This window comes from Protopterus annectens, chromosome 7.part0 (assembly GCF_019279795.1).
Source record: "Protopterus annectens isolate FY-2018-M chromosome 7.part0, PAN1.0, whole genome shotgun sequence".
Classification (NCBI taxonomy): domain Eukaryota; kingdom Metazoa; phylum Chordata; order Ceratodontiformes; family Protopteridae; genus Protopterus; species Protopterus annectens.
The window spans coordinates 1,561,949,787-1,561,977,343 of record NC_056739.1 but is presented as its reverse complement, the minus strand read 5'-3'; the positions used below and the strand labels follow the sequence as shown (position 1 = coordinate 1,561,977,343).

The following is a 27,557-nucleotide window of genomic DNA, read 5'->3' as shown; positions in this document are numbered from 1 at the left end:
CTAGTAACATACATTAACTAAAAGAAACTGCACAAAGCTCATTTATTCTCTCTAAGGCACACAGCTGCAGATGACACAGAATACTGAACTTATTGCAAGCATTCTTAACCCTGGAATATACTGACATTTGTGTAGTCACAGAAGCCTGGTTCAAAGCTGCAGGGAGCACCTCAGCCATAACAGGTTACTCATCCCATCATATATTCAACCCCCAAACTGTGGGCAGCAAAGCAGAAGGAGATGGAGTTATATATAAAAGACATACACACCTTCAGGCTGGTCAAACATTATGATGCACAGGAAACATTCTAGGTAGAGTTAACAATTGACAGGACCCCTATTCAAATCATAGCTAGCTATAGGCCTCTAACTTTGATTCAAGATGCCCACTCCACCTATATGGACCTCTTCGAATCTATCAAGATTCAACCCTTTCCCCTGATTCCGGGCGAGTTTAACTATCCAACCATAGAGTGGAAGAAATACTCATGCTAAAATACAAATGCCCAGAGATTCCTTGATTTCATAATGCAAATGCCTTGGACCAGTTGTCGACACCCCCACAAGAGGTGAAAGTATCTTGGACTTGGTATTAACCAACATGAGTAACCACTGCAGCATCCTTACAGTGTCATCATCCCTGGTAAGATCTAACCACAAAGCAGTCTCTTTCAAAGTCACCATCTCCACTGCCCCCCCCCCCCAGCTAAACAAAAAACTTCTCCAAAGCTGGTTACAACCTCTTAAGGGAAGGTATAAACAGCACCAGAACTAAGAGCAAAATCCAACCAAGAATAAAAACCACTTGGCATGACAGGACCCGGAAGCACGTAAACAAAGGCTTTCAAAATAAGCAGATGAAGAAATCAAACAGCTGCTAGGTCTCCAAAAAGATTATTTAATATAACAAAGCAAAGTAAAAATCCACAATATCTTCCAAGCGCTTTCACTCGACCACTTGCGAGCTTTTTCAAGGCAAAAAACATTGCTGGAAGTTCATTCACATTAAATACTTCCAGAATCATCACATGACTTCCTGTGAACCTTTCCCAACAGGAAAATCATCATATAAGGAAATTCTAAAATGCATTCTTATTATCATTAAAAATAATTCATTTTCTAAAAATCTTGGCAACTAGATACCATATTAAACATAAAATCAAATCAAACTGTTAAAATGTGGCAAAAAACAATTCTGCAAAATATTTTTATAATCAAAAATAAATGCAGTGATCCCTTTACCCTCGGGGGTAAAATCAAAATTCCAAATTGAAACCTAGAGTTACTGAATAGCATTGTAAAACATTTCTTTCCTAAGTTTCAAATATATAACATGACATTCCATATATCTTATTATAAGATTTTGTAAATTCAAAAATGAGTAAAACAATAAATGTCATGTTGTACCAAACTGTGTTATAAACGGGCTTGCCTCAATTTCAGAACACTACTAATGTTAAGGGTGTCATTCAGACCTGGGTATCTAGTAGCGTCTAAACGGAGCTGCCAAAATAGCTCACGGTATTCTAATTTTGACTCCCAACTGCCCCTCTTATATCCGGTTGTACCTGTTCCAAAACCATAAACTTTATGTTCATGTCCTTACATGTCAAAGAGTGTTTATAAAAGGCATTACTTTCCTTCCTTACATTGATGTCATTGAAGTGTTCATAAACCCTTCTCCTAAACATCCTTTCAGTTTTCCCAATGTAAAAACCATGGCACGTGCCACAGCATCCAAGATAGACTACCCCCTTAGATCCACAATTAAAATGTTTGTTAGCGTGGAACTTGAATCTTCTAGAGGGAAGGTAGAAGGACCCCGAATTCAGCATAGCATGGCATTGCTTGCACATCCCACATGGATAAGTGCCTAATTTCTTTCTATTCTGATTCTGTGGATCCTCTAACCTAATTTCTAAAAGTTCTTTCAAATTCTTGCCCCTTTTCCCAACAAAAAAGGGGAAACTGGGCATAGAATCCTTAAGATCTTCCTGAAGTCTGAGAATGGGCCAATATTTTTTAATAATCTTCTCGATCTGATCTGAGTTGTTAGAGAAAGTATGTATAAAACTATTTTTTGACTGTGAAATGTCTTTTGAAGGGTTTGGTAACCTCTCATTAACACCCACCCCAATAAAGGGGATATTTATTAGCCCTCTTCTCGGAAATTTCTGTAACTAGTGCTTCTACCAGGGCTTCCGGATATTGTTTTTCATTAAAGAATCTCTTTAAAATGGAAACTTCCTCATTGAAAAGTTTGTCCGTGCTGGACATTCGTGAAGCCCTAATTAGTTGACCCTTCACTATCGCCTTCTTTTGATAGAAGGGATGTCCACTGTGATAATTTAGGAATGCATTTGAAAAAGTGCTTTTCCTGTAAATCTTAGACTGGAAACACATATTTGAATAGTCCTTAACCAATGAAATGTCTAAATAATCAAGTTGATGTTTACTGATCTTATAGGTGAACCTAAAAAAATGTGGTGGTCATGTTGATGTAATCCATAAATTCCATTAAAATTCCTTCGTCTCCCATCCACATAAAGGAGATGTCGTCCAGAAATCTCCTATAGTACAAGATGTCCTGATACCATGTACTAGTAAAAATGTATTTCTTTTCCCATTGGTATAATACCAGATTTGCGTACATGGAAGCACAAGAGGCACCCATTGCTACACCTTTTTTCTGACGATAAAATTCCCCCTTAAAATGAATGAAGTTATTTTCTAAAACTAAATCCATAAATTCCAAAATTAAGTTAGTGAACTTGGCCCCCAGTTGGACTTCATTAGATAAGTAAGTACCTAACCACTCCAGGCCCGTGTTGTGTGGAATACTAGGGAATAAATCGACTACATCAACAGTGACCATAAACATCTCAGGTAAAAATAAACTCTGATCCACTCCTTTTAGGTAGTCCCATGAATCCTTACATATGTGTTTAATTTTCTCTACATGTTGTTTTAAGGAGAAGTCAATAAATTTAACTAAGGGTTCTGTGACACTTCCACCTCCTGAAACTATAGGTCTAAATTTAAGGGGGTTCAAATTCTTATGTGTCTTTGGAATTCCAAAAATCTGGGCAACCTTGGGTTTTTTTACTAATAAGTAGTTGTATAACTTCTCATTAATAGCATTCTGCATTAAATAGTCATATAATGAATAATTTATTTTAGCTTGAGCTATATTAATCTCATTTTTTGAGACAAGTTCATATTGATCGGTATCCTGTAACACCGTGTGCAAGGCAGCCTCATAATCCTAGTTGTACATCAAGATGGCCCCTCCCCCCTTATCTGGTTTCATAACCCTACACCCCTCCATTTTAAGATTTTTAATTAGAGTCAACTCATCCTCAGTAATGTTGTCAGGTGTTTCACAATGATCTTTCTCCTTAAGTTTCCTAATGTCAGTCTCAACTAACTCCTCAAAAATTTTGATGGTGGGGTGAACCGGGGGGTTAAAGGTGCTTTTTCTTGTGAGGGTCCTTTCTAAGTTTCGTTCATCTTTGAACAATAAATTAAAATTAAGCTGCCTCATGAAAAGCTTTAAATCAATCAAGGTTGTAACTATGGGGGAAGGCCTAAGGGGAACATAATGAAAACCCTTGGAAAGTAAACTAAAAAAATTGTCCGTTATTGATAGGTCAGTGTAATTAAAAATAGTAAAATTGCCTTTCCTATATTTAATTTGTTTACCTTGAAATAATATGGTACTACTGTCCTCATCAACTATAGATCCTAAAACTAGTTTGTTGGATGGTTCCAACTGTTGTATTGTTCCCTGCGCCCTCTCCCTCTCCTCTGGGGATAATAAAAATCCTGAGTAGACGGATTCCTGTTCTTCTGTGCTATTCTCTCACTTCTTCTGAGATTCTCGTTTCCTCCCCCTATAGGTTCCCCTTGCCTATTACTTTCACCCCTTTCATGAAAGACATTTTCAGTAGTGTTGTTGTTACTTCTTCCTTTTATAATTGGGAGGGGATAGGCTCTACCTTCCTTGTATTCAGTTAAGTCTCTCTCTAATTTCCTAATTTTTCGATTAAGTACCCTAGAACAATGCTGGTCTACATCACTGAACAACTTGTCATAGTCCCTCTTAACTGAGCTAAAAGTTTCATCTTTTAACATATTTACGTTAAGCTCATCTAAATCTTTTAACAAAACAGTCATTTTTTTCTCATAGTCCATCACCATACATTTTAACATGTCTAAACCTGCTTTGTTGAAAATTTCACAAAGCTGGTCATATAAGACAGAACCATGTTGTACGTTGTTAGGGAACTTAAAAAACTTCAAACCCTTAGGAATTCTCTGTACATTAATACATTCGTTTAGATAATCAACTTCCATCTGTTTGTTCTTAAAAGAATACAGTTTGTCTTTAAAGTCAAAAAACACATTTTCAAGATTTTTGTAATTATCATGAAGGACAGTACCTTTTCTGAAATTAAACTGTTGTTTTGTCCAAGATTTAAAATCAAAGGACTTTGTCTGCTCATTTGACCCAGAAGCAGCCTGGTTGTTTGTTTTAACTTGGTCAAAACAATTCGAATTCAAGTTACCATGATTACACCCTCTCTCAGTGTTCCTTGTAACATTTCCAACCCCAACCACTTCAGTAAGTGTTCTGGGGGAATGGTTAAATTGTTGTTGATTCCCCGGTATCTGGGAAGCTGTTAGTTGTGTCCGCTGTTCAACCATTGAAGTCAATTGTGTCAATAGTGTTAAAACCTGTTTAAACTCAGCCCTAGTAACTGGGGCTGTGTCAGCATCTTCACAATCGGCTCTCAGTACTGCCGGAGTGTGGGTGAAGCCGCTGGCTTCCGTTCCTTCTGCCATGTGTAAAAATCGACTAAAAAACACCAGAACTAAGAGCAAAATCCAACCAAGAATAAAAACCACTTGGCACGACACCCTTAACATTAGTAGTGTTCTGAAATTGAGGCAAGCTCGTTTATAACACAGTTTGGTACAACATGACATTTATTGTTTTACTCATTTTTGAATTTACAAAATCTTATAATAAGATATATGGAATGTCATGTTATATATTTGAAACTTAGGAAAGAAATGTTTTACAATGCTATTCAGTAACTCTAGGTTTCAATTTGGAGTTTTGATTTTACCCCCGAGGGTAAAGGGGTCACTGCATTTATTTGTGATTATAAAAATATTTTGCAGAATTGTTTTTTGCCACACTTTAACAGTTTGATTTGATTTTATGTTTAATATGGTATCTAGTTGCCAAGATTTTTAGAAAATTAATTATTTTTAATGATAATAAGAATGCATTTTAGAATTTCCTTATATGGTGATTTTCCTGTTGGGAAAGGTTCACAGGAAGTCATGTGATGATTCTGGAAGTATTTAATGTGAATGAACTTCCAGCAATGTTTTTTGCCTTGAAAAAGCTCGCAAGTGGTCGAGTGAAAGCGCTTGGAAGATATTGCGGATTTTTACTTTGCCTTGTTATATTAAAGGATCTTTTTGGAGACCTAGCAGCTGTTTGATTTCTTCATCTGCTTATTTTGAAAGCCTTTGTTTACGTGCTTCCGGGTCCTGTCGTGCCAAGGTATAAACAGCTTCACAGTCCCCTCCCACTCCCACAGGAACTGACACATATGTCCAAACCTACACTGAAGTACTATATGAGCATTTATATAGATGCATGGATTCAGGAAATCCCGACAGGAAAAAACCCTCCTCCTCAAGAAAGAGTATACCTGTCTGGTGGACATCTGCAATAAATAAACTATAATAAAAGGAAATAATTGCTGTCCAGGACCAAGAAGAAGCAGGTGCCTAATTGGAAACAATCGCTCCTTAGCCTGAACAAGCAAATAAGAGCTCTAGTGAAATCCTCCAAAGCAAACTCCGAGTCCAAACTGGTCACATCTACTAAAGATAATCATAAGGCCTTCTTCACATATGTCTGCAATCTCAAGGGAAATCTCGCAGATCTGCTCAGAACTGGTGGTCAAGGACACCACATACATAAATGCCGTAGATATAGCCAACTTGCTGGCAGATAGGTTCAGTGAAAACTTCACCCCTCTGTCCCCACCATCAGTAAATCAGGACATCCCCAGTACCTGCCCCCCTCCCTTTATCTCTAGGGAGCAAGTCATCACTGCCCTCTCAAAGGCAAAAAATACAGCCTCCATATGACCCGATAACATCCCAGGCTGCATCCTACAAGAACTCAGGCAGGAACTTGCAGCACCATTAGGCACCCTATTCAACCAAAGCCTGAGTACCGGCTTCATCACAGCTCAGGGGAGGACAGTCACTGTCATCCCTTTGCACAAAGGTGGAGCATCCACCGATCTAGGAAATTATGGACCCATCAACCTAACAAGCCTGATGTGCAAGGCCATGGAGCAGATTATCTTGGACATTGCCAACCTCCAAACACTCGATCCCACACAGTTTGGTTTCATCAAGGGAAGGTCATGCCTGTTAAATTTGGTCAACTTCTTTGAGACAGTCATCAAAGCCATGGATGAGGGGAAGACAGGGCACACCACCTACCTTGACCTGGCCATACCTTCGATACTATTCCCCACTCAGGTATAATAGATAAATTCTCTCAACTAGGCATCAATCCATATGTTACCAGAGGGGTAGCACACTGGCTCACTGATAGAACCCACCTAGTCAAAATAGGGGAAGCCACCACAGGCAGTAGACCCGTAACAAACAGTATACCCCAGGGATCGGTACTGGGGCCTCTGTTGTTTGGGATATACTTTTCTGAGGTGCAGGCCAAAACCAGCAGGCTATGGCTGACCACATTTACAGATGACTGCAAGCTGGGTGCTGTCATCAATTCTCCCAGTGATATGGATATCCTCCAAGAGGGTGTCACCCAAACAAATGTCTGGTGCCAGAAGCATGGCCTCAAACTTAATGCCAAAAAATACATCACCATCCCCTTTGGGGAGAGTGATGTCCACACAAATTATCACATTAATAAACTCCTATGCATGCAATCAGTCATGTGGGACTTGGGCACCCAGGTTGATAGCAAACTGAATTTTGACCACCATATTGCCTCCATTGTACAGAAAGCTTTCTATATGGCCCACCTCATTAGTAAGGAGATCTCATCCAAGGACAAGGAGGTCATAACATTCCTGTATTCTTCCCTTATAAGACCCACTACTGAGTACAGTGCCCCTTTCGGCATGTACCTCGCAAAGCACATGCAGCACCTGAAGAGACCACAGAGGTTCCTCACCAGAAGAATCCAGAGCCTCAAACATCTACCCTACACAGATAGGCTAAAGGCCCTGTACCTCTACTCAGTCTCCTATAGACTCCTCAGAGGTGACCTCTGTCTGGCATACAAAGCAATCTCAGACCTGCCTTGATGGGACTGCTACATATCTGTAAGTCAAACTCCACTCGAATAACCTGCATGCATGACCTTGACCTGGTCTGTGACATCAACAGGAGTTGGCGGGACAGATTTGTGTCCCAAAGACTCCCCCTTTTGTGGAATAGACGCCCTCTCCACGTCAACCAAAGTACCTCATTAACCCTTTTTAAGTGTAACCTGGATAACTAGATGGAGAACAGCAAACAAACCCCTGGGATTCTACCTGTGTCCCTGATAGACAGTGGCATAGGGTGCTGACTTGTTGAAACATTGGCTAAATTATTGGCTAGGCTAGTAAGGGCCTCAGGTCCAACAGCTTAGTAACTTCCTGTGATCTGATCAATACAGTCTGGGTTTTCATGGACATCCCCTTTTCCTAACTACATGTCTCCTGACTTTATATAATCTGTTTTAAAGTGTGTATAAATCAACTACCTTGAAGCATGATTAGTTTTTGAACTACCAGCCATTCTGGCCATTACAGAAACTTGTCTTAAACCTTAAACTCTGACTTCAAATATTTATAGTTAGAAGATTTAACATATTTCAAGTTGACATACCAGGCCAAAGAATAGTTGGAAGGGTGTTACTTATTAAAGCTTCCATTAATGTCTCCTTATTGGCATGAGTAAAGCCGTGGTGGTGCAGCGGTAGCGTTGTTGCCTCACAGCAAGAGGTTCTCTCGTTCGATTCTCGGCTGGAGTGCGGGGAGTATCTTCAGTGTGGAGTCTGCATGTCCTCCCCACAGTTGGGTGGGCGTTCGAAAGACATGCGTAAATGGGCGTGCCTTTGTTGAAGGTTGAACGTCGAGCTGGCACCTCTGCCAATCATTAGCGGACCGAAGTTCCGCTGTGGCGACCCCTAACCCGGAAAAGCCGAAAGACAAACAACAACAACAACAACATTGGCATGAGTAAAGCAGCAGTGAGGAGGATAGCTATGCAGATCACATTTTGTAGACATAATAAAATTTATACTTGTATACTGTACATACTTTCCCCTACCACTGTTAAGGATTCACGTCTTTTCACCAAAGGTTTTGAATGCCGAGTGACTCAACACCAACATCCAAAATGTAGAAAACAAAAACAAAAACCCCACAAAAAATGTCAAAACAGCTTTTTTTTGCATGTGGAAAATCCCTCTGCACGCTCATACCCCGCTACTAATTATATATATATATCATATATATATATATATATATATATATATATATATATATATATATATATATATACACATATATGTATGTGTGTATATATATATATATATATATATATATATATATATATATATATATAGATATGTAAACTCCAAGATTGCACTACAGTACGGAAAGAGCCAATTCTATGATCCCAACTGTATAGCAATCACATACTGTAGGTTTTCCATTTATTGTTTCCAATGCAGACATTTTGGCTTCAACATTTGTCATTTCACATTGTTGAGATATTGTAACAAACTCTCTGACAATCTTGTAAATAATATACTGTTTGAACTTTTTCCTTGTTTCAAACCTCACCTTATACTTGTTAGAGTCTATACATTAGGCTTAACAAGTCCACTAAAAGGAAAGGACTTGAAGGCATGGCATCATTTATCTTCTGTGCTTCCCTTCATCAAAATAAAATGACCCTCTAAATGGTACTGAGTCCCTCAATGAAAATATGTTAATTAAAAAGTTGTACATATATCATTTAGTTTAAGTACTTATAAACTTTGTGAGCAAACACTCTGGTTTTATCTTAACAGTCACTCAAATACTTCAGAGTATCTCAGCTTCTAATCACAGGTTTTTCAGTTCCTATATCAAGATAATCTTACCTTTCTCTTGAACGTTCAATAACTGTTCCAATACCTTCTCTGTCCAGTAAGTTAATGTGGCCTTTACATATTTAAATAGTGACCTGTGCACTAATCAAGACAAAAATCTTCCCACACACTACAAGGACAGTCAGAAGTGGTATGTGTCAATGGCTTTCTAGTTATTTATAATCCTTGCTTACAGAAAGAAATTTACTCTGGACACAATGTAAAAATACTGACACCCCCCAAAAAATATGCAAATGTCCATGAAAAGCACTAAGTGGTTTTGTAGAACCAATGGAAAAGCATCCAATGCTATTATTATAGGAATGTGTAGTCTTTCCTAAGTAGTTATAAGTAATCCCAGATCTTATTAGCTAGAACTTAAAAACCCCATTCATAAGTCTGAACCTAAATCCCTGCCCTCACTAGCTTTTCCAGGCTTGCACAACTATGAACACACATTGTACTAACAGCCTGTGGACTAGTTCTCCTCCTGCCTCCCACTTTTCACCATATAGCATCAGCAATATATCTGAACACCACTTTTATTGTTTAAAAAAAATAACCATCTCCAACTGGGGAATGTATTTAGCTAAACTTCCAGATAAGGGAACTTGCCTGATGGCTGCCTGCACCCAGCCTTTCTCTGAGTTATTTCTGTAACTGAAATACCTTTAACTCATATCTTCAACATCTCTATTACATCTGGAATTATCTTGTTCTTTGATTAATCTGTAAGCTTGAGCACTCATGTGTATGTGTGTGTGTGTGTGTCTGTGTGTGTGTGTGTGTGTGTGTGTGTGTGTGTGTGTGTGTGTGTGTGTGTGTGTGTGTGTGTGTCTGTGTGTGTGTGTATATGCGTGCATTGGACTGTTACTACAAATTACTCTAGAGGTATACATGTAATCATTTGTGTACATTGCACAGGGTACATGTGCATGTGTGTGTGTGTGTGTATGTGTGTGTTGCAGTGTTTGTGTGCGCGCGCGCACATGCACGTGCATGTGTATAAAGACCCTATATTCTCCTGATGCTGAGGAAAATTATATTCTTCAGTGACTGACATGGCATGGCATCTCATTTTTCAGCAAGAAGCTTAGAGCTCACATGCTTCTGCTGATAATTGGATTCAGCAACACACACACACACACATATATATATATATATATATATATATATATATATATATATATATATATACAGTGGCGGCTGGTGACTTCAAATCAAAGGGGGGGGCTGCAGGAGACAGCTGAATAGGTGGGGCAAACAGGAAGGGGTGTGGACAAGTAGAAAGGGGAGGAGCTATGCTCAAAACCACAACAACTGGAACTTTAATTAAATACGCTGCCCTGGGTATCAAACCATCATTATGAGAGTCCAATCAAGACAAAATGAAGTGTAGAAGAAAAAAAATATTTCAGTGCATTAGCTGCATGACATCTTACTTAATATCTACATAGAAACAAAAAGGTTGTGAGGCATGAAAAAATAAATTACTTTTTAAATGCATTACTGGATTACCAGTCAAAATAAAGTACAAGACAAACAAGCAGCACTAATCTCAAACCACTTGTCCTTGCACTGCAGTTCTAATTATAATTTATATTCAAATTTATAAAAAGTACCAAGTAACATGCTGAAAGTAGCAATGATACCCCCCACTTGTAAAAATGTTTCTTATCCAAAAAAGACCTGCTGTCTGACAACTATCTACTTATTTCATTGGGAAAACATGATCAAAGTAAAAAATGAACAGCAAACAAGAAACAAGCTCAAGATAAATTGCTTAAAGGATTATTGCACAGGTTATGGAGCACACATTATAGATTGGCATTCTATTTAGTTTATGGGTAAAGCCTGCAAAGATGACGGCAAGTCTCCAACAAATGTAATGAGCTTCTGAAAATACTGTAATCCTGTCCTTCATTACCAATACTGTTACATGCATTTCAATAACCAAGGCTTATATGTTATCTAGTTATGTAAGTATTCTCTGCATGGCAACAACAAAAAGGCTTTCAATGTTGGTAATTCTTTAACAGTAAGCTTACTTGCATCTTACAATCTCAGACAAGCTTACCTGATGGTCATGAAATCATTGCTACTTAAACATAGAGCAACAGGCACTTTCTGAATAATAAGAAGCATAATCAACAGAATAAAAATATGACAGAAAACCAGAACATTCTGCAAAATCAAGCCAGAGAGATGAAAAGCCACTGTAGTACTTGTGTCTACCTTGGATGGAGGGGAGGGATGCTCTTCACACTTACACTGCATAACTGCTCCTTGCCTTGCTTGGACACAACCAGAGTCACTACATGGGGGAGTGGGGTGCAACAAGTATGTCACAACTTGAAATGTCTCTGGCTGACTGCAATGGCCCTGACACATTTGTCATACCTCTCAACCTCAGAGCTAGAAATCTGGACAGTCAGGCCCAAAATTAAGGACAATATTTAAATATTGTTCTTATAAACTTTCTAATAGAATAGTAGGTCTTGCATTAGTATGAATTTTCTGAAGGGTATGGAATCTGAAACTGAAATGTCTGTCATTATTTTCTAACTTCAGTCTTTAATGATTTGCCACTAATTTGCCACAAAACCACAAATTTATGAAAAATGGATCAAAACTGTGATGCAAAAATATAAAATAGCCACACAATACAGCTGGGAACCTGTCAAAGAAGGGACACTTTTTAGTATTAGCACTGTTAGCTTGAACAGCTGACAAAATAAAAGAATCTACATGCATTTCTGAAATAAAAGTAATCTGTAACTCTGATTATTACAGTTCTTAATTGTAAACCCTCCACGTTTTCCTCCAAAATTGCCATTTTGTGGTGGGATTATTAGGGGAAGAGCAATATTTTGAGCCAAAATCGGGGACAGTTGAGAGGTTTGGATATGCCTAATTCTTTAAAGCAATTTATTTGCACGTATCTCTCAACCTGTTAATGCAGGAAATCTGGACAAGGCAAAATGTAATGGGGGAACATATAAACAGTACTAAAAATTGTTGTATGCTTTAGCATGCATTTTTCTGAAGGATATGACGTCTGAAACTTATTGTCTGTCATTATTTAGTGACTTAATTCCTACATTATTTGCCAGAAAACCACACATTTTATGAGGAATAAACCAAAAATAAGAAGCAAAAATCTATTAATTCTGCGAAAATGTGGACAGTTGAGAGGTATAGTTCAGCCGGGGCTGTCTGAGTTTGCCGCCCTTCCTCCTCACAAAATCAGGGTTGAATGGAGCCTCCCCCCTGAAGCCATTCCAATGAACCATTACTTGGCTATTTCACCCCATTTACCATAAACACTAATGTGCATACTGCTTTACTTCTACGATGATTTGGACTTCATTTGAAGGTTTTATTTTGCATTTTACAGCAGAAACACTAAGACATCTGTTAAACAAAGCAATGCAATCTCACAACGAAAATAGACTGAGCATTAAAACTTCTCTGCCCTTGAAATTCACATTAATTGAAACAGCATTGAAATCCACATTCAAAGAAAATACATTCTGCCAGTGGCAGATAAAGATTAACTTTGGGCTGTTTTCAAATCATAGGCCCCTTGCACATGAAACATACACGTGGTCTTTGATACACCACCTTTCTGACTGTATTAAATTATATTCCTTGTACAATATAGTACAGTTGTAGAGCGTGTTTTAAATTTGTTTTGAACATTTACCAGTAAACAATGAAACAAAATGCATGCACCGATAATGACAAAACTGCCTAGTTCAGAACATTTCTATCATAAAAGTTTACTCAAACTTCTACAGTCCACCAGTATCAGTAAATATGCAAACTCTGAAGTAGTAAAAGTCATCTAAATAATTCCACATTAAAGAAATCTGTAACTAATGAAGAGGTTGCTGCTAGCAAACAACTTTATATAAAGTGTCTGTTGCCCTTGAGGAATAATTTGCCTGTTTCATTAAAAAAAACGATAAGCTAGTAGTATTGCAATAGGGAGTGGATGGCAAACTGATAACAGGTTCAAAGTTACTGGGTATCTTCACCAAAAGGGACTGCAGCATCCACCCTCTTTACAATACAGTACAGTATCAGCAATGCAGCTACCTACTTTGGGAGTAGAACCCACAGCCTTCTACATCAAAAGCAAGTACAAGGACTCAGCATAAGCATAATTAGAAGTTATGTACCTACCATAACGTTCCATGTTAGTTGTCTTCTCTCGCCTTCTTTCTTGCTGGATGGGTTCAGAGCCGATCCTTGGCTCCGACTCGGCACTTGCTAAGCTCGAGAGTCACTTTTACCAGCTCGAGGCAGCCCCATATCCCATGATGCAAGGCGGTAATTACCCAGATCTCATTTGGTATCTAGAGGAAAAACTGCCTATAAAAACTTTCCACTAAGGAAAGAGAAACGACTAACCTAAAAAGGCTGTAAGGGAAACCAGGTAATCAAGGACAAGAACTAACTGGTGTCCAAGGAAGAAGAATCTTCCAGAGAAAAAGGGAGATCAAGGTCTGTCCAGGCTAGGGGGACAGGAGGGAGGGACGCAAGAAAGAAGGCGAGAGAAGACAACTAACATGGAACGTTATGGTAGGTACATAACTTCTAAATGTTAAGTTATCAATCTCGCCTTCATTCTTGCTGGATGGGACCGCGTCCCTAGCACCTCTATCCTGGGTGGCTCAATGGAACAGACTCTTGAGAACAGTGGAACCAAAGCTTGCCCTGTCCCTGGAGGCCAAATCCAATTTGTAATGAGAAACGAAGGTATGAGGAGTGGCCCAAGTGGCTGCTGCACAAATAGTATCTAAGGGTAGTCTAGCCTGAAAAGCTGTAGAAGTGGCTAGGCCCCTTGTGGAATGTGCTTTAGGTTTTGAGCTCAGCTGTTTGCCCCTAAGCTGATAAATGTCAGAAATGGTGGAAGATAGCCATCTAGATAAGGTCACTTTAGAAACAGGGAGACCTTTTCTATTTTAAGCATAAGACAGGAAGGGATGATCGGACTCCCTAAATTGCTTTGTCCTGTCCAAGTAATATCTAAGTTGGCGATGAACATCTAAGTAATGCAATTTTTGTTCCGCCCTGTTAGAATAATTTGGAAAAAATACAGGGAGATCAATGGATTGGTTTAAATTTGTCTTAGAAACAACCTTGGGCAAAAAGGATGGGTTGGTTCTCAAGGATACTCTGTCTTTGTGGAAGACCAAATAAGGGGGATGAACACAGAGGGCATGAAGTTCAGACACTCTTCTAGCCGAGGTAATAGCGACTAGAAAAAGTGTTTTCCAAGAAAGAAACTTTAATGAACATGAAGCAGCCGGTTCGAAAGGGGGAAGTATCAAGGATGTCAGCACTAAATTTAAGTCCCACTGTGGTGGAGGATCTCTAACAGGGGGTTTAAGAAGGAACACTCCTTTGAGAAAAGCTTTATAAAGTTTGTGGGACATAATGTTGTGGTCTGCAAAGCCGACATGGAAGTTCGAGATTGCAGCCAACTGAACTTTGACTGTGGAAGACGAAGAACCTGAGTGAAAAATTTCCGCAAGGAAATCCAAGACCGACTGAATAGGGGCAGTAAAGGGGTCTATGTTCTTAGATATTGCCCAAAAGGAGAAGCGTATCCACTTGCTAGAATAAATCCTCCTGGTAGAGGACTTAAGAGAAGCTACTATGATATCTCTAACGGGATTAGAGATCATAGGAAGCCTGGCTAAGGAAGGAAGTGGAGCAACCAAGCTGTGAGGTTGAGGGAAGGAACGGACCGGTGCAGTTGACCCTACCGGTGGGTCAGAAGATCTGGAACTGGGTCCAGATGCCAAGGCCGCACCAAAAGATGGCGATGAAGGAATGGGAACCAAATTTGTCGAGGCCAGTAAGGGGCAATGAGAATCATTTTGGCTCTCAAGACGGTAGCTTTCTGGAGTACTTGTGGTATCAAAGGAAAGGGAGGAAAGGCATAAAGAAGTCCCCGGGGCCAATCTTGGGTAAGAGCATCTCTAGGGGGATGGCCCGAAAGTGGGAAGAGAGAGAAGAAGTCTGGGCATTTGCTGTTTTGGGGTGTAGCAAAAAGATCGCAGCATGGGCGGCCCCACTTCTGAAAAATCTCTTCCACAATGGATTGCTTGAGAGACCACTCGTGAGGCATGAGAATAGCTCTGCTCAATCTGTCCGCTATTATGTTGGTTTTCCCGGGGATATGCATTGCTACCAGAAACCGATGAGATGAGATCGCCCATTGCCAAAGTCTGAGAGCTTCTCGACACAAGGGATAGGACTTGGTTCCGCCCTGCTTGTTGATGTACCACACGACGGACATGTTGTCTGTGTGAACTGCAATAGTCCCTAAAGGGAGAAAGTCGTTGAGGGCTTGCAACGTTAAAAGCACTGCTCTCATCTCTAGGACATTTATGTGCAGGTGGTATTCGAATGGTTGCCACGTGCCATGAACCATCCTGCCCTGATAATGCCCCCCCACCCGATCAGGGAGGCATCCGAAGTGACCGTGGCTACCGGGGCCGGGGGAACAAATGGTCTGCCCTGATGAACTAGAGGAGAGGAGATCCACCAGGATAGATGGTTCTTGCAGGTTTGTGTCACCAGAATTTTGTGACGCATGGGAAGCTGCTGGAAGGACCATTGGGTGAACAACATCCATTGTAGGAGGCGCATGTAAAAGTGGGCCAGAGGAAGAAGTGTTATGGCAGCTGCCATGAGGCCCAACACTTTCAGGACCAACCTGGCTTGTGCCCTTTTGCTGGATATGATGATCCGAATGTGGTTTTGGATATCTAGGATTCTCTGACTTGTTAGGTTTGCTGACATCCGAGTAGTGTCTAGATTTGCGCCTATAAAGGTAATAGATTGGCAGGGCGACAAGGAAGACTTTTCGAAGTTCCTAAGTGGCCGCAGAGATGTAGAGTGTAATCCCTGGCTTGGAGAAGTTGATGCCTGGTGGTGGCTGAGAGGAGCCAGTCATCGAGATACAGAAACACCTGGAATCCTTGACGTCTCAGGTGAGCCGTGACCACTGCCATGCATTTGGTGAACACTCTGGGGGCTGTAGTGAGGCCAAAGGGCAGGGCTCTGAATTGAAAATGACTGGTCCCCAGCCGAAAGCGGAGAAAACTTCTGGAGCATCTGTGAATCTTTATATGATAGTACGCATCCTGAAGGTCTATGGAGCACATCCAGTTGTCTTTGCCCAGAAAGGGCAAAATCAATTGAAGTGTGACCATCCGAAATCTTGTCTTTTTGACAGACTTGTTGAGCCTGCTGAGGTCTAATATTGGTCTCCAGTCTCCCGTCTTTTTGGGGACCAAAAAGAACCTTGAGTAGATTCCGGATTCTAAATGATCTTTTGGTACTGGCTGGATGGCCCTTTTCTTTAGAAGCTTTAACAACTCTAATTGTGCAATTTCCCTTAGACCGGGTGGTACGTCTGGAAGGGAACCTCTTTGAGGGAAGGGGCTTTCCTCGAAAGGAATCTTGTAACCCTCGGATATGATCGACTGTACCCATTTGTCTTGAGAGAGGGAAAGCCAGGCTTCTGGGTACAGCGACAATCTTCCCCCGACTGCCTCCAAGGGTGGGCAGTCGGGCAACACCTCAGGGATGCTGGAAGGGCTTGTCAGAGAGAGGCTCTCTGGAGCCCTGGTTCTGCGGACCCCCTCTGCCCCTAGGGCGGCATCTGTTATTATTACCCCCTCTGCCTCTGGGGGTAAACTGACCACGTGTGTCAGGCATGACTCCTTGTGATTTCCGGAACCACATTTTCCCTCCCTTCTGACCTTTGGGGTAAGGTCTAGAAGGAGTGGAGAAACGGACTCCTACAGCAGAAAGAATCTTGCCGTCCTGCTCGCTCCTGGTTAAAGTGTCCTTCACCTGAGGGCCAAACAACGTTGTCCCATCAAAGGGAGAGTTTGTGAAGGACACCTTAAAGGGGTCTGCAAAATTACAGAGCCGCATCCAGGACTGACATCTGAGGGCCACTCCTGTGCCTGCAGCTCTACTCGCCCCATCGGCTGCATAAGAAATGAGCCGCATGGAGGAGTTGGTTATGGAATTTAGGATTCCCAGCTGAGAGGCGATCTTTTCTTGAGCCCCTGCTGCTGACGGATCCTGTACTACTTCACCTAGCTCTTTGAGGATGTCTCTCTGAAGTCTGGTGAAGTGACACAAATAATTCAGCGAACGCATAGCAAAGGTCGCTGAAGAGAACATCCACTTGCCATACCTGTCCATGGTCCTAGACTCCTTGTTAGGAGGATGGACTGGCACGGAAGGATCTGCAAGTTCCTTCTTGGTGGCGGCCGCCACCACCATGGCATCAACCGGGACACCCTTAGAAGGAAACTGCTTTTCAGCGGGGGCCGTGATAAACTTTGAAGGTCTCCTGGGGACTGGTTCCACCAAATCAGGAGATGCCCATGCCTTTCGAGCTATGACTTCCATAAGGGGGTCGAAAGGCGGAGACACCCAGGAGGTGGAGGGTCGAGATCCAAAAGCCTCCAGGTATACCGATTCATCCTCGGAGGGATTAATGGAGGGCCAGTTCCCCCTCTGTTTGAGGAGTTCAAGGATGTCTGAAAAGGAGACATCCTCAGAGGGAGATCTTGGGGACCCCTCCGACTCATCTAAATCTGTATCTGATGTTGTAGACTCAGGGGAGTCTAAATGCTTCCTCTTGCAGGTCCTCTTACGCGGGGGTTCACCTGAAGGATCAGGAGAAACCTCGGAAGAGGAAGTCCTTCCCAATGGGGAAACCTGGGGCGATGGATCTCTGGGTCCGGGAGCAAGAGAGCGGGAAGAGGCATCTACAGGCACCATAGAGGGAGGAGCTAAAGAAACCGACTGCTGGCTAAGCTCTGGGGCTAGCACACTCCTCATCACCTCGGCTCCTCCCAGGGAGGGCCGAGAGATCCCGCTCCAAAGAAACAGGGATCCCCGGTCCCACCAAAAGGGAAGGCTCCGAAGTAGATGTCGGAGCCAAGCTCACCAAGGCCGAAGCTCCGAGAGGGAGAACGGGGTCGGACAAGGGTCCGATGCCACTCGCCCCCTCGGAACCGACCAGGGAAGCCCGACGCCCGGATCCCTCCAAGGAAGGTCTCAAGGAGGAGATAGGAGTTGAAGACGACGGAGCCGAAAGGTGTGGTATCGGCTCCGAAGCAGCAACAGTCACGGTACCAATAATCTCCAGCTCCGAACTCTGTAAGAGAGTCGAAGGAGGAATCTCAGGGGGGTGTAGAATAGCTGACGTCTGATGAGATGGGCTATGGAGCATCTGGGCTAGTGCCTGTGATTTTAATAGCCTACTCACCACTCTCTGTAAGTCGTGGTCTGAGAGCCTGGACGACCTCTATGATCGGCTCTGATGGCTCTGCTCCGAAAGCAAGGGAGAGGCTGGAGCCGAGTGTATAGACTCCAAAGAAGGAGATCTAGACCTCTTCTTGGATGGAGCCATCGGAGCCGAAGAACGTTCGGCTCCAGGCGGAGCCGACAACTTGTCGGCTCCGAGAGGAGACAAAGATATCTCAGCTCCAGCCGGAGCCGAGACATGCTTCGACGCAAGGGTGTCGGCTCCAGACGGAGCCGACAGGTGCCGAAGCCAGGGTATCGGAGCCAACCGGTGCCAGTACAGAAACTTCCAACAAGGAAGGATCGGCTCCGGACGGAGCCGATGTCGACTCCGGTGGAGTCGGAACCAAGACCACAGACTTGGACACCGAAGCCTGGGTCTTGGAAGGTTTGGAGGGCTTCCCGGAGCCGACCTTAGCCGGGGAGCTCTCTGGTTTAAGAAGACCCCTGAGGATCAACTTATTTCTACATTCCTGCAGGACTCTCTGGCTGAAAGAATGACATATAGCACAGGAGTCCTGCAGGTGTAGGGGTCCCAGGCAATAAATACAAGAAGTGTGACCGTCTGTCAGAGACATCTTCTGACAGCACGAGTCACACTTCTTGAAACCTGAGACCCTAGTATCTTTGGACATATCTCAGTCCTAAAACACTCACACACACCAATCAGTCTAAACAAGACACTAACAAATAAAAATTATAAATAACTAATAATAATAATTAGTTATTACTATAAGAGTGACACAACGCACACACACCTGAGGGAAATCCTGACAGGAACTGTGAGGGTGGGAAAGGCCTAAGGCCCGAATACGCTAAAACTAAGTGAACTAAGGGGAAATGGGTATGGAGCTAAGTGAATAAAGTACACTGAAGGGTATAAAGACTATAAATTAGGGTTTGAGACACCTAAAACCTGACAAATAGCAAGAAAAATATCACTTACCAGGAGCTGGTAAAAAGACTGACCTCATCAGCGAAGCGGCAAACAAGATCTGGGTAATTACCGCCTTGCATCATGGGATATGGGGCTGCCTCGAGCTGGTAAAAGTGACTCTCGAGCTTAGCAAGTGCCGAGTCAGAGCCGAGGATCAGCTCCGAACCCATCCAGCAAGAATGAAGGCGAGATTGACAACTTAACATCTAAACTTTTGTTCCCCTGCAGCTCTCAGCTTCTTATAAAATCTACTTGACACTCAGCTGCATCTCTGAACTTTGCAGCACAAATTTGGAAAAAGTTAAAATTTAGGGGGGGTAAAATACCAAAAAACAGGGACACATTTTAAACATTGCTTGTATAATGTTGGAAAGTTGCTAGAATAAAATGCTGTATTACCACCATACATTTCACTGCCAGGTATTGAACCCAGGAGTCTGTGCAAAACAGTCAGAGCAACATACCACTATGCCAAATCAATCATCTGTTATATGAAAGAGGAAGACTGAAACTTAAATGGCTGCCATTTATTGAATTCAGTTTTCACCATAGCTGTCAACATCTTAGCACTGACTCTAAAGAGGTACATTTTTTTACTGAACAAATTGAACACTGAAAGGACGAACACGGCAGCATAAACTAGGTAAAAAAAAATATTTAATACATATACCACGGTAAGCGCTTTCACATAAAAATGCTTCATCAGACCTTTTAACAACAATCAAAGCATCTGGGAATATATACACAGCATCAATTCAAATAAACCAATAGCAATTCATCCTCAATTAATTATTTAATTATACAATATTAATTAAAAGGGAGATACATACAGACGTCCTAGGATACTATAAAAAATAGATATAAAAGCTAAATAAAAACATAAAGATTACATTCTAACTATACCTTATGAATACTACAGAGAATATACAGGATACATAGACTAAGTCAAACATAAATCATATATATTATTTATATTATTTATACAGCCTCCTTTTTCTCAAAAGGGGTTTAATGGAGGCACGTTCGTTTAACCCATGGCCTCTATCAGCTCTAAAAATAATCCAATTATTCTCTTTGAATTCAGTGTGATTACAAATATTGCCCAATCGTATGTTAGGCATAACAAAATCAATAACTCTCTCTCTAAAGACAAATTGATGCAATTCACCAAAGGCCATAACATGCTTAGAAAGGGCATTAGTGGTAAGACCCTTCCTAATACCATAAATATGTTCTCTAATCCTGTCACGAAGACAGCGATTAGTTTTACCTACGTAAAATGATGAACAGCAAATACACTGGGCAAGATAGACAACATTAGCAGTCATACAATTAGCTTGAACATTAAAAGAAAAACTCCTATGTAAATCAGGATGTTCAAAAACTACCGAAGTGTCAATATAGCCACAAAAATTGCATTTACTACGGGGTAATGTTACACCATCCCTATTAAACATATCCTCACTCTTTAACGTTCTATCACCACAAAGGATCCGCTTCAAGTTTTTCTTATTCCTAAACACAAACTTAGGATCTGGGCCCACCATATTTCCCAGTTCTGGATCAACATGCAAAATAGGCCAAAAGCGTTTAAAAATATCACAAAGACTACTTTGATCCCTGGTAAAGAATAAAGGAAAATTGCTATTGGTTTATTTGAATTGATGCTGTGTATATATTCCCAGATGCTTTGATTGTTGTTAAAAGGTCTGATGAAGCATTTTTATGTGAAAGCGCTTACCGTGGTATATGTATTAAATAATTTTGTTTTTTACCTAGTTTATGCTGCCGTGTTCGTCCTTTCAGTGTTCTATTTGTTCAGTGGATGCTTTATTTTTCTATGCTGAACGGGCGTTTGTTCTGTGCTTCTTTGTCACTTTCTTTGGTTATTTGAGGTACATTTTTTTCTTAATAGTTGCAATATCCCATTCGTCAAATTATACCGAATGAACATTTTGGGTAAATGTCCCCCTTCTTCAGTTGTAGTTCGGGGGTTTCAATCATCAGCGCATTCAGTTTTGTCCACTCATAGAGGAAGCATTCTAGTCAGGCAATGTTGAAGTTGGTTTAATATTTCATTATTTTTTTCACTACCACACAGTGTTCAAATTCAAATAAAGTGGCATCACAATTAAAAGGCATTCGGCATCAATGCTTCAACTTCCTGCAACTCAACACAGGTTTCAGACAGTAGCGACAGTAGCATTCATTCAGGCTTTGTGGTCTGGTCAAGCATGCTATTCAACAGTATTCAACTATTCAACATTCTCTGTATATGTTTTTAATATCACCTCTCCTTTCATTTTTATTTATGACTTGAAGCATCATAAATTTAAAATCTTGTTCGGGTCCTTCTGAATCCTGATACGCAGCAAAAAAAAAAAAAAAAAAAAAGGTGCAGAGCCGATTCCAGCAGACCAGCACAGCACCTACCTCAGTTAGTTGTATCTATTCTCGCCGGTGACTCTGTCTACTTCCTCTCTCACCTCTCTCAATGTGGATTCAGTACAAGCCCTCCTTAGCCACCCAAGAGTCAGTCCAACGTCCAAGACAAAAAAAAAAAAAAAACGAAAGAAGCAAGCAGTAATTAGCACCACCAACGACCTCTTCATCAACACATGTACTACTAAGCAAGTGCTACTGATTGTTTCTCGCTCTCTTTTTTGAGAAGAGAGGGAAAACCAATCAGTAGCAATCCAGCCATCCACGTCACGTACGTGCCTGCGGACGTGGCAGTCCAAACCCCCCTTCTAATTATAGAGCAGTTAAACCTGCTTAGACTTCTGGGCATCCCATTGATGCTTTTTATTTTATCTGGACTGCCTTATACAGCAGTCAGATATTAGATGCTGCGTTATTGTTGGAAAAAAAAAAATAAAAAACCCGGAATTCAACGAGCATGTGCAGTTTGAGTTCCGGGATGGACTGAGAAAAGTAAAACGCAAAATGATGGAAATATTTTTTTATGGCAAACTAAATGAAATAATGCAATGCTGAATGTATTAAATGTCAACTTTTCCTGGGAGGGCTGCAGTCCCGCAGTCCGATAGCACGAGCCACCCCTGTATATATATATATATATATATATATATATATATATATATATATATATATATATATACATATATATATAAAACTGAATAATATTTTTCTCTTGCCTCTACTGTCAGCGTATTCTAATATTTTATTTACATAAAATAAAAAAAGATTCATAATAATAGCAAATTTAACCAGTGACGTTAATTCCTAACCTTAGCAGTGCTTCCTGATAAAAGGACATTTCCACATGTGCAAATTTTTAGTGACTTCTTCCTGATTACTGTGTAATTGACCATAAAAAGATCACATTACAGCAAAAATAAACAACTGAAAAAGACATCTGCAAGAATAGTCAATTTGACTTAGAATAAGATTTAATGAATGAATACATGCAAGAGATTTTTGACATGCTACTCAATCATGGCTTGAAATGCAGGCATCTGTATTCACTGAAACTTTCACAAGTACTTCTGCACATACATCACAGAAAGGGCTGCTTCACTAAACATTTCTTTTATTTGAAAAAAGTTTTAAAAATCATTTTATAGTCTTTGCTCTTTCACACGGAAATAATACTTACAAATAAGCAGTAATACTGCTTTAATACAATTCCAAAGGTTCACAGATCTGACTGCAAATGTATGGCCAACTTACCTTCTATAAGCTTGACTACTGTAACATGTTGATATTTGCCAATTCAAAAATATGCATCAATCTTCAACTTGTAAGCGTGAAATTGGGGAAATACAATCAAATCATGATTTACTGAGCTATCATTTGTCAAACCTTGTTAAGCCTACTGAAAAACATGCCTAATTTCTTAATTGGTCAAATAAGAAATATTAATTACTGAATCTGTTTTAGTCATCTATCAGCAGGACTAACAGGGCTGACCAATAACAGATTTAAGTTTATGTAATTTAAATGTCTTAACACTGCATGAGTAGTCACATGACCAATTACCTTGAATCAGTTTTTACATGGTTGACTGGCTAGCCGACATGACATACATTCTGGGATCTATGTTCTCCTGTGTCGAGGATACTGTATGCTACAGCTGATGGATGAAGTGGTTGGTCCACCTAACTCTTCTTCTGGTAGCTGCCACATAAAGTCTGTGCTGCTCCCCACGGCGACATTCAATTTTAGGTAACTTAGAGGTTAACAGTGTATCAGCTGTACATCATAAAATCTCAGTAAAGAATCAGCAAAGTAATCTAATATTTCCCTAAATATGTGTTTCGCTTGAACAGTGACAGGATGTTCCTCTCTGAAGGGTAGATTACTCTGTGATTGGAAGGGGACAGACCCCCACTACTACTACTACTACTTTTCTGTTATTCTTATAAAAAATTATAAAAACATTTGCAGAGTTATTGTGTCTTTAACCAATTTTATGACATGACAGAAAACAAAGTTACCAAAAAACGTGTATCGTTTTGACCTTCATGTCACTGAATCACTGATAGCATTTCACTAAATAGGACCTGGAACAAGGGACATGTCACTTAATTTCTTTTTCTAACCAAGTGTGACAACTGCCAACAATGTCCTTGCATACTATGTCTCCATGCATCATTTATAATGTGTTCCAGTGAAAAAGTAATACTTACCTTCACATGAATAGCTATCATTCATCAGAACATATCCACTGAAACAAGAGCAGACAATACTGCCTTTGGCTACATTGCAGTGGTGCTTACAGGGCCCAAGATCTGTATTTAAGACAAAAATAATCATTTATTCATGACAATTTTTGCAACTCACAGTTTAATGAAGGATTTAGCATTGATATCATCTTTTATCAAATGGTTTCACTTCCAAACCTGAAAATAATACACCTTTCAGAAGGAAATGATAAATAATATTACCATGAGCCTTGAATTTCCTAATGCCTGCAGGATAATCACATTTAAACATACAGCACTATCTGAAACAACTATTTGAGAACAGCTTTATTTTTTTTCATAAAATGTAAACTAAAGTTGTTCTGACTTCTCTGTTTTCACAACTAAATTTGTACCTTGATAATTTGCCTTCCTTTCACACTCAATACTGCAGTTACATGTACATAAATACACATACACTTAAGTCTGACAAATTACATGGTTAGCCATTTGGTTTGAAGAGAACACCAAACAGCATGGCATATAATAATTTAAATTACAGACTCATGCCAATAAAAGGAAAAAGTTCTTAATGACAATAAAACAGGGAAGACAGAATTATAGAGTAGTGGTGATAGTTTGAAGCAGTCATCACATAGGCAAAAATTCTGAGCAATGACTAATGATCTTAAAAAAAAAAACACACAGAAAGAAGTCAACACCATACTTGTCTAAAAAGACAAATTCAAAACTGTGTTGGAAAAACTGCATTTAGAAAGTGTCAAAGTATACAAAAGCACACCAAAAACAGAGAAGAAATCCATACCAATTATAATATGAAGAAACTGATATAATGGACACATAGCCGGCCTTAGGCATAGGCCAACTAGGCGGTCGCCGAGGGCGCCGCTCTAGCAGGGGCACTTTTCTAGTAAACTGGATGGTGTAAATAGACCAGGATGGGGGCACCAGATGGTGTTGGGGGGCGCTATGGAACCCTTTTGCCTAGGGCACCACTTGACCTAAGGCCGACCCTGGACAGTAAAAGCACATCCAGAGGAAACAACATTCAATTTGTAAGGTAAAACTATACTGGGTCATTAAGTGCTTACATGTGAATATAACAATAAAAATGCAAGGTACATGAATTAGTTCCAGGTAGATATGGAAGGTACTACAATTTTACTGTATTATTTGACTTGTCAGAACATTACATCTTTGTTAATGTTTTGCAATGTGATTCAATACATAACAGAATAAAATAAAACCTGTTCAGACAAACATTTCACTGTAAATGATTAATGACCTGGGTGCTGGGGGGGGTGTACCTGATGGGGAGGTGATAATTTCACTTGTATTCTGCGCTCACTAGACTAACCAGTGAGTATAATGCCCCTTTTCATATGTTCCTATCCATACAACTGACACAACTCAAGTGAGCACAACATTTTCTCACTAAGAAAATCAAGGGAACAAATAACAAAAGCTACACTGATACTTTCAAAGCCCTGTCCCTCTTTTCAGTATCTTATAGGCTACTGAGGGGCAATCTCTCTCTCTTACTTACAAGGCCTCTGCCAACTCCAGCCTTTCAGATCTACTATATATAAGCCAGTCCAACAGGTATCAATTTCTTCTGCAACTTAAACAGAACATGCTGGTGGGGCAGATATGTTTCACAAAGAATACCACTTCCGCGGAATTGTCTTTGTCTCCACAAAAAGTGAAGTACACCTCTTACTCTATTCAAGTGTAATCTGGTGAGTAGATGAAAAAACACATGTTCACCCTGCACTGGCACCTTTGTCTATTATGGACAAGGATAACAGATAAATGTCTGCCTACCCTTGGTTATTTGTGATCATAATATAGAATCATACTAAAAATACTAGCGCTGAAACTTATTGGAAATGTGTGGCAAGACTTCTGATGATCCCCAAAGATCATTAGCCTTGTAAGTACCTATGAACCTGTGCACTGAGGAACCTGTTGCAAAAAGATCATGTGCTTCCACTGTGCTTCTCCATATATGGCTAAGTCTAATCTGCAAACCTCAAAACAGTCACCTTCACCAAATTAGGATCCCTTCTTCAAAATGACTAGGCTTGTGGCAACACATTTCATATATATCATTGTACTATATCATCTTCTAACCAATACCCTTCTTTTTTTATCCCATAAATGGTAAAAATCACATCTGTGTATTACCCAGACTTATCTGTTTGTCTGTCTGTCTATCTATTCACCTATCTTTGTTAATCGATGCAGAACACTGATCCAAGAAATCACCATTTAGCCCTGTAATCAACTGTCAAAATCTTGCTCTTCACTGTGATTTGGGCAATGTTCCCTGACAAAACAATGGCGTTAATAAGGAGGATTTATAAGGGACTAAAGGCAAGAAGAATTAAGATGGGAAGGCTCCTCTCTGACAAGCTGTGTTTGAACACAGGAATCTGGTAGAGATGTCCTCCTTCCCCAGTGTTAGTTGCTTTACAATTAGTGCTGCTGGCAAAGAAAATAAGGGATTCACAAATTTAAAATTATAACCAGTATGGTACAGACTACATTATTTTGTACTTAAATCCAAAAAAAGAACATTTCAGTGTTGTGGAACAAACTGAGGCAGACATTTCAAGGCATAAAACAAACAAAGCAAAAACAAAGGCTGTAGCATTAAGCTATCTACCTACACACTTGTGAATTGGATCAGCAATACCCATACTAAATGGGGACAAGATAAAGCATAATACTTACATGCATGGATTAAAAAGGCTTCAGTTATGGTGGCTAAGGATATGTGAGAAGAAACGAAACAAAACATAACACAAAACTTTTGAACAATGGAAGCTCCTGCTTAATATATGGATAGTAAGAGACAAGCAGTGAAACTGATTTTTAAGTCCCCTTAGTCTTCCATAGAGGTCAGGCATATTTTTATCAATCAGAAGATAAGTATATGATAATTACGGTATGCTATATGGTATGGTATACATTATGCTACTTGGGAAATATATGTCATTATTTTAAACACTTAAATGTACTAGTTATATTTACTTCATTTTGTTTTATTTTTATTACAGTTATTCGTTTCACCTGATTACTGCATATGTAATTTTTGCTTATGTTGTATTGTTGCACTATTTTTCTTGGGTTTTGTACATTGCCTACAATGTTATCTTTTTATGTTTGTATTGCTGGAGCTTTTCTCCTCAGGTCTCCACTGAAAATGGGCTATTGGCTCAGATGTACTAACCTGGTTAACAAATGTCAAATACATCATAATAAATAATAATTAATAAAGAGGTGAAGTAATTTATTTGGGAAGGGATTCTCCTAAAAGAACTGGGTTACCTGATGTGAAGGGATCCTTTACAGCTACACAGTTAAGGCTCATATACATAACACAAGCAGAAGGCTATTA

At 40.2% G+C, this 27,557-nt stretch overlaps 1 protein-coding gene across 3 annotated transcripts in view; it reads right to left on the bottom strand.

The window, feature by feature from the left end:
- FBLN2 (fibulin 2) overlaps nt 1-27,557 on the bottom strand; it is a 910,922-nt gene that overhangs the window by 305,995 nt on the left and 577,370 nt on the right. For all 3 annotated transcript variants that reach the window (XM_044078109.1, XM_044078110.1, XM_044078111.1), the window contains exon 9: nt 24,140-24,241. In XM_044078109.1, the coding sequence (XP_043934044.1) occupies nt 24,140-24,241 (102 nt within the window). The remainder of the gene's footprint in view (nt 1-24,139; nt 24,242-27,557) is intronic.